General features: G+C 41.9%; 1 protein-coding gene across 1 annotated transcript; it reads left to right on the top strand.

The window, feature by feature from the left end:
* Positions 1-838: 838 nt before the first annotated feature.
* LOC107302453 (bifunctional heparan sulfate N-deacetylase/N-sulfotransferase 2-like) lies at positions 839-11,079 on the top strand (the record flags this gene model as incomplete). The annotated part of the gene is made up of 5 exons (XM_015831559.1): positions 839-1,831; positions 8,307-8,394; positions 9,367-9,521; positions 10,010-10,195; positions 10,945-11,079. Coding segments are annotated over exons 1-5 (1,557 nt in total), but the record flags the coding sequence as incomplete, so codon positions are not given.
* Positions 11,080-11,777: the final 698 nt, after the last annotated feature.

Raw genomic sequence — 11,777 nt, 5'->3', positions numbered from 1 at the left:
CACCCAGCTTCAGCACGCTGTTGACAATCAGCTGTTTGGCAGAGCGCCACGGCTCACCCGGCAGCCTTTCCTTCGTCCTTTCAGAGGGTTTCTTCAGTCCGCTCAGACCGACCACCGTCTGGTCCGGGTTCCTGAAGTATCCCTCCTTCTTTGTTGCCCCTCCAGGGCAACTTTCCAACCCTTTAGGGTCGCTGGGCAAAGCGAAATCGGGCTGAGAAGCCAGAGCTCCGGCTTCTTCCACCCGTCTCGTCGGCCGCCGAAACCGGAAGTTCCGAAATACAATTTTCTGAAATTAGGAGTGGCAGGTTGGAATGCTGAGCATTTTTTGTAAGTCCCACTTATCGCTATCAATAATATCAGAAACAATGTGTGATTTTAATAGGTCACCCTAGGCATTTCACTGTAGCACTATTGATCTTTCTAGAACTCCTCAATTTATCTGTTTTTTTTTTCATTGCAGGTGGCAAATTCAGAATAACAACCATGTGATTGGCAAGCTCATCGGTTGGTGGCGCCGCTTCATTTTCTGGAGAGCCTATACTTCCCTTACAATTGCATGCAGCCTCCTTGCTTCCTAGGACTCTCGTCAGCCAGCAAGGAAACAAAAGGGAGGACGTGCTCAAGGGAGCAATGGGAATTGAAGGCCATGGTCACCTGAGATAAATGGCAGATCACTGGGGATCTAGTCTTGCAGCTGCTCACTTAGTCCTGTTTCCCCTCTGCAGCCTACATTTCTTTTCCGTGAGCTGCCACTGCCTCTTCCGGTGGTGGCGCTGGAGACACCGAGGCAGCTTGATAGGTGCCAAACTTGAGGCAAGGCTAAGCCACCTGCCTCATCATGATTCAGCTGTGGAGAGTGGTGAGGCATGTGCGACAGTTGGAGCTCCACAGACTGATTCTGCTGCTGATGGCCTTCAGCCTGGTCTCCATGTGCTTCCTGGCTTACTATGTCACTAACAGTCCCAAAATCAAGGAACCGCCTCCTCTTCCTTTCAGCGATTGTAGCAGTCAACACCGGATCCTCATCCAGCCCCAGGCAAGCTGGAGGCTTACAAAATCAGTTGACAACTCGCGTACAGACCCTGTGGTACTAGTTTTTGTGGAAAGCATTTATTCCCAGTTGGGTCAAGAGATTGTGGCCATCTTAGAATCGAGCCGGTTTAAATACAGGACAGAGATTGCTCCTGGAAAGGGAGACATGCCCACCCTAATGGATAAGGACCGTGGTCGCTACGCTCTTATTATCTACGAGAATATCCTTAAATATGTGAACCTGGATACCTGGAACAGGGATCTTTTGGACAAATACTGCGTGGAGTACGGAGTAGGAATCATCGGTTTCTTCAAAGCAAATGAGAACAGCTTGCTTAGTGCTCAGCTCAAAGGCTTCCCTCTCTTCCTACATTCCAACTTGGGATTGCGAGATTATCACATCAATCCCAGTGCCCCACTTCTCTATATTACCCAGGCTAACGAAGTGGAACAGGGCCCTCTGCCTGGGGACGATTGGACGGTGTTCCAGTCAAATCACACAACCTATGAACCTGTACTGATGGCCAGCACCAAATCGTCTGAATCAATCCCTCACCTGACTATGCACAGAGCTTTGCATGCCACCGTGGTGCAGGATCTCGGTCTCCACGATGGTATCCAGAGGGTTCTTTTTGGTAATAATCTCAATTTCTGGCTGCACAAGCTCATCTTTGTTGATGCTATTGCTTATCTGACTGGCAAACGTCTCTGTCTGACCCTTGACCGCTACCTCCTTGTGGACATTGATGATATCTTTGTGGGCAAAGAGGGGACACGCATGAAGGTGTCTGATGTGGAGGTAATGTGGAACAGACTGGATGGGAATATAAACAAACAACTGTCAGACCCCCAAGTATCTTTACTAACAGATTCAAATGGATATAGATCAGTGGTGGCGAACCTATGGCACGTGTGCCAGAGGCAGCACTCGGAGCCCTCTCTGTGGGCACACGTGCCATTGCCCCAGTCTTGCCTGCCCCCATGACCCCCTCCTCAACAGCAGCCCCCCTGGAGGAGAGTCGCCCCCAAGCGTGGCCCACGCGGAGCAGCACAGCCAAGGATATGGCAGCCAGGCAGTGTAGACAAGATTCTGCCCTCACGCCCCATCACGCACAGTTGATTCTGCAGGGCGCGGGCAGAGGGTGTGGCTGCCATGGTGCTGCTGGGCTGCCTGGGCGATCTGTGGTGGGCCCTGGAGGCGGTGAGTGGCCCTGGGGGCAGGCGGGGTAGGGGATGGGGTGGAGGCAGGGCAGGGCAGGGCGGGGCAGGGGGTGAAGCGGGGGCAGGGCCAGTTTTTGGGCACTCGGTCTCTAAAAGGTTCGCCATCACTGATATAGATCCTCACTCTTTCCATTAAACATGAGAACTGCAACACTTTTTTTTTTTTTTTGTAAAATACTATTTTTTTTCTAAAATAGCTTTTTTCCTTCCTTAAATTCTGAAATCCTCAGTTTGGGGGGAAATGAAAGATGAAATGTCTTTTGTTCTGAAACTGTCACCCCTAATTATGATTATCTGATGTTGAAGAAGTGATCACAAGATCTGCTGTCACAACAGTCTGCATTTATCTTTTGTACCAGTGATGTGAGTGGGTTTGCTACATTCAGTCTTCGTTGAATTACAAATTCAAACTTACCAATCCTCAGAAGGAAAGTAGAGCTTGGCTGACAAACAGACCTTTTTAACAATTGCTAAGAGATGGCAGAGTGGATGACATTTATTGCCCACCTATAGAGAAGGTGTAGGTTTAGGCGTCTAAATTTTTGAGTACAGTCAGGATAAAACCATAATATATTGGCTAGGGAGAACAACCCCAATGGATTTTTCTACTTAATCTATGTATAGTATTGGGTTTAAAGAAAATAGTCTATGTCATAGTAGAGTATGAGGTTAAAGATTTCACAGTAGTATGAAAAAGTATTCATCTGCTGGATTGCATGATCTATTTTATAAACGTTTATACATAGCAGCATATTTTGAAGTTCATTTCAAGTGAGAAGTTCAAGCCCTTTTAAATATGGCTTGTGGTGCACTTTTAAGAGTTTGTTTCCTAACGACCTCTCCTAAGAGCTGAGCTGAGTTTCATTTGCTGTTTTTAAAATAGTAGGAACTGTAATGCAGCTTCCCATAAAAATGGGCTTCTGTTGAAAAAGATAGGAATAGAATAATCTGGATATCTTTTGCTGGTGAATAATACAAGAATCCATAAACAGGATAGTCAGGTCAATCCTGCTAGTTGTGTGCTTTTTTGTTTTGTTCTGTTTTAATCCCTCTTATGAACCCTTGTTAAGTTGCTGATGAAGAGATCAGGGTCAGCTTTGTTTTATCCTTCTGTCCAGAAGAAGTAATGAAATAATTGTAGGGTGCACCTTCCAGGTGTTGGAAGATGGCACACTCAGAGAAGCAGGGTTTAATTTTAATAGTGACATTCCACTGTGTTTTGGAGAAGAAGAAGTGGCTTTATGCTGCTTTCTCTTTCCCAAAAGTTTGGTATAGTAGTGTTGAAAGAAAAGTCTTCATCGTGATTCATCCAAGCCGGGGATAAACAACATGGTGACTGCTTTAGAAAGAAGGTTGCAGTTTATTGAAGAGCCAGACAGAAAGATGGTTCTGGCAGGAAAGGGGAGAGAAAAAAAGGACTGAGTACATGTGAGTAGTAGGTTTTTATACCCTCTCAAGCCTTTTGTTTGAAGTAGTTTCCTGTTCCTGTTTCAGGCTTTGTATTTCCTGTGTCATGTATTCTGACCTGAGTCTGGGTGTGCCTTTCTGGTATTCTTGATGGTGGTGGGTTAATCCTATTATGTCCCAAGGGTTATATCCTGCTTCCCTGGTATTGGGGCTAATGACTCCTAGAGTTTGAGTGGGGTATGCAGATGTTAGGTGTCTTTGTATTCCTAAGCTTCTAGCTCCAACTTTCCTGATGGTTTGCATCTGCATTTGTACAGAGCTGGCTTCTGCTTGGGACGGAGAGACTTGGGGGCAGGGTTGGTTCCAGTTTTGGTCACCACGATGTAAAAAAGATGCTGAGACTCTAGAAAGAGTGCAGAGAAGAGCAATAAAGATGATCAGGGGATGAGGCTAAAACATATAAGGAACAGTTGCTGGAATTGGGTATGTCTAGTTTAACGAAGAGAAGGACGAGGGGGGACATGATAGCCGTGTTCCAATATCTCAGGGGCTGCCCCAAACAAGAGGGAGTCAAGCTATTCTCCAAAGTGCCTGAAGGCAGGACAAGAAGCAACGGATGGAAACTGATCAAGGAGAGAAGCAATTTAGAACTAAGGAGAAACTTCCTGACAGTTAGAACAATTAACCAATGGAACAACCTGCCTCCAGAAGCGGTGAATGCTCCAACACTGGAAGTTTTTAAGAAGAGACTGGACAGTCATTTGTCTGAAATGGTGTAGGGTTCCTGCCTGAGCAGGGGGTTGGACTCGATGACCTCCAAGATCCCTTCCAACTTTATTATTATTATTATTATTATTATTATTATTATTATTATTATTATTATTATTATTTCCTTCTCTGGGGGGTGGGCTGACTTCCCACAGTAGGAAAAACAAGACTCCATCTTTCTTATAAAACTCTGGTGCATGGTTGAGGAGCCGGGAAATTCCGTGCGTAAAGCCAGACTGCTAAAGCGATCTAAATTTGTGGTCCTCCTACGCGAGGATGGGGACGTTGGTGCAACAAGTGAACGTAGCGAGAAAGGCAGAGAGCCTGCAATGTCCTCATAGAAAGATGGTGAGAACTTGCCAGATTTGGAAAATCCTAACTAAAACCCCGGGTTTATCCAAAGAGCATAAACTCAAATTAAAAATCCTGCTTCTTTCAGGTATAATTCCCAGACTCTTTTAAGTGGGGGTTGTTGAGCAGTTGTTTTTGTTTTTATCACACATTTCTGTGAGTACTCCAGATTGCTGCCAGATGGGATCCCAGCCAAGGATGAAAATCCAGCGCTTCCCTGGTAGTCCTGGGTGGAATTATAGACGTTAACCTTCCTTTGTAAAGCTTCTCTGGTGATTACAGAAAGACTCAGATGAGATCACTCTAGTCTAAAACATACTTATGTTTACCAGTTTAGCAGTGTGAAATGGAGCGTTAATCTGACATTAGTTGCATGGATTTGATGCTAAGAAGATAATACTCACTTTTATGCATTTGAAAGAGAATCTCTGCCAAGGTGGAAAGATTAACTTCTTTTTTCAAAAGAAAAACAAAACAAAAACAAAAGGCAATCTTGCAAGTTTGTTGATTTCTTAAATGAGAAGCACAGCGGAGAAACATTTCCCAGTATCAAAACAGTTGGCATGTTTTTCGCAGATTAATTCCAAAATGTAAGTATATTAACTCACTATCACATCTACTTTCAGTGGGACACATCTAGTTGCTTGTTTCCAAATCATCATCTTGGTTAAAATAATTTTTAAAAATACATATTTTCCGGTGTACACCGAGCAGCAAATTGGAAGAATATACATTACACTCAGTTTGCTTGTATTATTTTTGTCTTTTCATTATCTGATGTTTGAAAAGATTGGGAGAGAAAAAAATGGAACTGATAAGGGGGGAAAAACAAAGGAAACTGGCGTGAAATGGGAATTCGTTGAGTGAAATCTCCCATTTTTTGGGGAAATAGACTTGCCCAAGTTCCTAGATCATGGCTTCAAAATCTAAGGAACTGATTTGGACAAAACTCAGCAGCACTTTTTCGTGCGGCTGCTGATAAAAACAGGATTGCCAACATGATCGCCAACGTCCGATAACGGATATGGCACAAGAAGAAGAACAGGTTCCTAGAGAACTTCAAAGGAAAAAATGATCTTCAGCCAAAATATCCAGAAGATAATTTACAGGAGACACGGAGTTGCATAACCGGCCACCACTATTGCATATTATTTTTAGAAAATGTTTTGTGTGGCCTATATCTCATCTTGTTGCTTTGATTTGAAGAAGATGAGAAGTAAATAAGAAAAGGTGTCAAATCGCCTTGCTCTTTTTCCTGAAGAATCGCTCGATAGATTTCATAAGTCCCCTAATTTCTTCCCCCCAGATATTTTGTTTGAGTGCCAGTTTTAGCCTAAAAAAGTGACAAGGAGAAAGATACAACTCTTTCCCTTTTTTATTTCTGGGTACATTTTTCAAGATGTTGAGACTCTAGAAAGAGCACAGAGAAGAGCAACAAAGATGATCAGGGGACTGGAGGCTAAAACTTATGAGGAACGGTTGCTGGAATTGGGTATGTTAGTTTAATGAAGAGAAGGACGAGGGGAGACATGATAGCAATGTTCCAATATCTCAGGGGCTGCCCCAAAGAAGAGGGAGTCAAGCTATTCTCCAAAGCGCCTGAAGGCAGGACGAGAAGCAACGGATGGAAACTAATCAAGGAGAGAAGCAACCTAGAACTAAGGAGAAACTTCCTGACAGAACAGTTAACCAATGGAACAACCTGCTCAAGAAGCGGTGAATGCTCCAACACTGGGTCTTTCCTTTCACATTTACACTAATTCTGAAATAAGCCTTGGAAGAGTAAATAAAATTAAACTAGAGGATGAACAAACGAGATGTAATTGGACTTACAAAAACATAGGGATCTTTGCTTTCATTCAATCTATGCGTGTTCTTAAAAAAAGAATAAAAATGGGAAATATGTATCAGGTTATAATTTTTTAGAAATAATAGTTATGTAGTTATAGGAACAAATATATTTACATAATGAAATTTAAAAGAAAGTATGGAGCATTGCCTAGAACAGGGGTGTCAAACTGCCGGCCCGTTAAGGGCCAGATGCATCATGGCGAAACAGCGCCCACCCCATTGCCGGCAATGGGGAAAAAAAGTCACGATTCGTTGCGACATATCACATGACGTTGAGAGTTTTGACACCCCTGGTCTAGAAGTAATATACTTTCCTGCTGTGACAAAGAAGTTAGAAGCATCTGATAAATAGTGCTTAGGAAAGTTACCTCAGTCAAAATAAATCAGTTATATGTATGGATTTGTTTTCGATATACTAAAATGTCAGAAGAAAGATAAACAGTACCTGCAAATCACTTGCGGAAATCTTCTATTTCTGACTTTTATTGATGATGACTGATGATTGAGCTTGTGAATATTTTGAGATCCAATCTTGAGAAGCATGTGAAATGAAGATTCACCCTGTAAAGAGCAATTGTTTGGGAATGTTCTTGAACCTAATTGGGTGGAGGATTCCTATCAGTAGGACCAGTGCAGTTTCCTGAAACATGGGAATGCTTTGAATTTATCAACTGACACGTCTGTTGTTATAGTAACCCAAGTTAGGCTTTGCTAAGCTGCTTTTAGCATTATCTTTCTCTCTGAAGGCATACCTCCCCAGATGCTTCGGAATGTCAAGACTCAGTAACAGAATGCAGATGCCAAATATCAAAGGGATTTTAGTCAAATGAGGTTGCTTATAAATTATATGTATATGCATTATATATGTATTACTCAGTGGCACACTAAATATGAAATAGTGTTTTAAAGAATGAGACAGTTATCCACCCTTAAACAAGCAACACACAAGCAGACATCCTAAGAGGACTATATGGAGCTTCAGTTATAATTCAGAATGTGGATTGTAATTATTAAAATGTTGACGGAGAGCCAGCAGAATTGTAGTTATTCAAATGCTGAACTTAGACATAGAAAAAAAAACATGCCCAAAATGAAACTCAATGACCTTGGGCGTTTTGTTCCTTTCGTTTTTTAGATTGTATGTATTTTTTGGCAACTCTTAACCAAGATATTACAGTCAGTGTACATTTAAGATGTCGGTTATTGAAAAAGTTCAAAACGGCCATGTTTGATTTCAAAATAGCAAACCTCTAAAAAAGAGGGAAGTATCCAGAATGATTGTGGAGACAATTTAGAGTGCAGTAACTGGAGTCGTAAATGCTCGGAATGTGTAGACCAGAAAAGATGTCACAAGTCCAGAAAATGCCAGAGCAATTAAAGATCAAAGAAATATCTCATCAAAACACAGACCAGGAAGAAGACAGATTCAGCTGGCCTGGAACACTGACCCTGGTATATTTCAACGAGGAAACTTTGGCTGTGGGAAGCCTGAAAGTGGGAGAGGGGTGGTGATGTGGAGCTGTGTCTTTTGGATTTCCCGAGCTTCCAGTTTATGCGATAAAAGAAATGAAAGAGGAAGTTGTTGAGAAGGGTATGAATTGCTATCATCATGTGAGTTGGTTTAAGAAATTGGTTTGAATGGTTTCTCTCAGCCTTTCTTTGTTCTTTTCTTGCAGGCTCTTTTAAACACTCAGAACAAGTTGAGGGCCCTGGTTCCCAATTTCACTTTCAATCTGGGATTCTCTGGGAAATTCTACCACACCGGTAAGCTTTTTCTGTTCTGTGTGAAGTTGTCCCACTTCTTAGGAGCAAACTAAGGTTGGGTTCACATATCTATTTAATCATAGTTGGCTTAATCGTACTCTCCTAAATTGGCTAGATTCAGGCAACCTTGACTGAGCTGCCCAGAGTTTGGTATAAGATGGCGGCTATATTAATGTTTTAAATAAATAAGCCTGCTGATTCAAAAGAAAACCATATTACTGCATACTGAAAAATAAGAGTGGCCTTTTGAAGACCCAACGAACAAAGAAATAACTGGTATGGTTAGAATATTTAGCCAAGATTTCTTGTAATCAGTTAGCTTCTTGCTTCTTTTTATAGATTTCTTAACTAAATGTGCTTGGAACTGACTCAGGGAACTTGGTTTTTGAGCCTAATGGTTTTGGACCAGGGGTCTTCAAACTTGGCCCTTTTATGACTTGTGGACTTCAACTCCCAGAATTCCTCAGCCAGGCACGCCTGGCTGAGGAATTCTGGGAGTTGAAGTCCACAAGTCATAAAAGGGCCAAGTTTGAAGACCCCTGACTTAAGATCTCACCATAGGTTAAAATCCTCTGTTTTGATTTGTATTTATATTTGAAGCATCTAGAAATATCAAGATCCTCCCTTCTTTTGGCTTTCATCTCTCACACTAAAATGTTCCTCTCCTGAAGAGGAATTCTGGGAGTTGAAGTCCACAAGTCATAAAAGGGCCAAGTTTGAAGATCCCTGTTCTGGACAAATGGTCAGATGTTTAATCTGCTGTGACACCAGCGGAAGATTTTCTCTCTTTGAAAATAACAGGTGAAGAAGCTTTTAGTCTCAGCAAAGACCTCATGAGGAGACAAAACAAATAGCTGTTGTTGTTTTTTCTTCAGATCTAATGTGCAGTAGCTTTGTCTTGTTGGTCTTTCTTATCTTTGTTCAATAATGACCCAGCAACCCTTGCTTAGTCCTTTTTCCGTGGGTCTCCAGGTACAGATGAGGAAGATGAAGGAGATGACATGCTCTTGAAGAACAGGAAGGAATTCTGGTGGTTTCCTCATATGTGGAGTCACATGCAGCCACATCTCTTTCACAATGTTACCGTGTTGGCAGAGCAAATGAAACTCAACAAGCAGTTTGCTTTGGTAAGGGACAACTTTCTGGAATGTTTCCATCTGATACGTGTTTTTATACATGGCCACTGCTGGGTTCTAAGAAAAGGATGTAAAGATAATAGTACAGATTGCAGTAAGAGAGAGTTTGCAGAAAGTGTTTAAAAAAACAGGTGCCATCTGAGTCACAGACAACAGAACTCTGTCAAAAAATATGAAATTTCTTCCCAATTCCTAAGTGTTGTGCTCTTCCTAGATCCTGCTTCACGCTTTCCAGTTCCATTAATATTTCACATCTGGCCTGGAAGTTGCACCCTCCCTCTCATATCTTCTGTATGTTAGGAAAATTTGCCGGTGAAAAACGGAACTGATTTGTACTGATCTGTCGATCCTACTTAACGACTTTGCGGCAAGCAAACATACATTCCTTGTCTTGCCCCATAGACAGTGGCCTTTCTCTTCCTTCTTGTTAAATTGCTCACAATGAAATGTAGAACTCTTAAAATTTGTTTTGACCCCAGGAACATGGGATCCCCACAGATATGGGCTATGCAGTAGCCCCCCACCACTCAGGAGTTTATCCGGTTCATGCCCAACTCTACGAAGCATGGAAAAATGTTTGGGACATTCAGGTGACCAGCACAGAGGAATATCCTCATCTTCGACCTGCCCGATATCGACGCGGGTTCATCCATAACGGAATCATGGTAAGATGTTGAGCCCTGTTAACTATCTAGAGGAGATAGACCACCAATTCTGGAGTGTTCTTCTCGTTGTTGGGAAACCAACTTTCCTGAAGTTCTCAAAACTGAAGGAAGAGGAAATGCTCAAATGAACCATCTTGTCCTCTGTAACAATCTCTTGACCAATAAAGTCATAACTCCAATTATTTTCTGTTGAAGCAGGGGAGAGGTTCTCTTTGATTTAAAACATCTCTAGGCTTAAATTTTAGGAATCATCCATACAAAATGAGACAGTTAATTAACCGGCTTTGGATAACCAAAAGATTTTGAAAAGGGTGATGGGATTGGTACACGAGACAGGGAGAACTGAACCTAATCAGTGGCCACAGAAAATACACCAGGATAGGCAGTGGAATGCAAGGAACTAGACTACAGCTTGGCTCAATAGAGACACCCACACAAATACATCTCGTTTCAGGTCCAACTCATTGTGTGATCATAATTCTACACGATCAATAAAAATTACTTTGAAAAAGAGCTATTTCAGCTCTAGCCTTTTGAAAAATGTGAAAATAGAAAGACAATTCTTGGCAATATCACAGTCAGTCTCCACTCTACCTCTGTAGAAATTTTTATAGAACTTTAGGAATCTCAGCTGAAGGCCAGGGCATTTGATGTAGAGGAAATGGATTCTGGTCATCTGTTGGTCTCGGCCTTTCCGAGCCAGAACCAGCACCCTGTTTAATTTTTCTCCTCCTCTCTGGCTTATTCAGGTGTTGCCTCGCCAGACCTGTGGTCTTTTTACTCACACTATATTCTATAATGAGTATCCTGGTGGCTCCAAGGAATTAGACAAGAGCATTCGTGGTGGAGAACTTTTCCTGACAGTGCTCCTGAACCCAGTAAGTGTTAAGACTACAAAATGTCTTCATTCAAATCGTGGACCTTCTCTTTTTTTTTCTTTTCTGCATTTGTAAACCACTAAATAAATATTAGTTGATGTGGGGACTATTAACTTAAATACCCCTTCCTTGCATTTTTGGACTTTAAAAGCATGGAAGTTCAGTTTTTAGCAAATAAGATAATGGTACATGAGTGTATGTAAAGTTTCTTGTAAAGGTTTGGGCCACATTTTTAAATCTAAAATTAAGTACTTATTTGTCTCTTGAATGATTTTAACGTCCTCCTCATCAGTTCTTAATTTGACCAAGATTCATAATCTAAAATACATAGCATACTAAAGGTGAGTGGATCTCACGCACATGGAGCGCACACGCTCACCTCGCACAAGTGGGGATGCGCGTGCACACTCGTCCACCACTTTGGGCGACCCAGTTGTAAACAGCTCACGGCCCAGTAGTGGGCTGCAGCCTGGGGGTTGGGGACCCCTGGTTTAGTTGAACAAATGTAGGCAACAATTTTATAAATAAACAAATATTTGTCATTTCCTGTTTGCAGTTTTTCTTTTTGAGTTGCTTGTATGAGGTCACAATTCCACATAGAACAGCACATGTGGATTAATAGTTGTAATTTCACCTGTTCACTATTGCCCAGTTAGTATCACATAATATTATTATTATTTCTATGCTTCAATGAACCAGTTTTC

Source organism: Protobothrops mucrosquamatus, unplaced genomic scaffold (genome assembly GCF_001527695.2).
Source record: "Protobothrops mucrosquamatus isolate PMUCROS unplaced genomic scaffold, P.Mucros_1.0 scaffold_261, whole genome shotgun sequence".
NCBI classification, from domain to species: Eukaryota; Metazoa; Chordata; class Lepidosauria; order Squamata; family Viperidae; genus Protobothrops; species Protobothrops mucrosquamatus.
The sequence above is the reverse complement of the archived record's forward strand: the minus strand, read 5'-3'. Positions and strand labels throughout refer to the sequence as shown.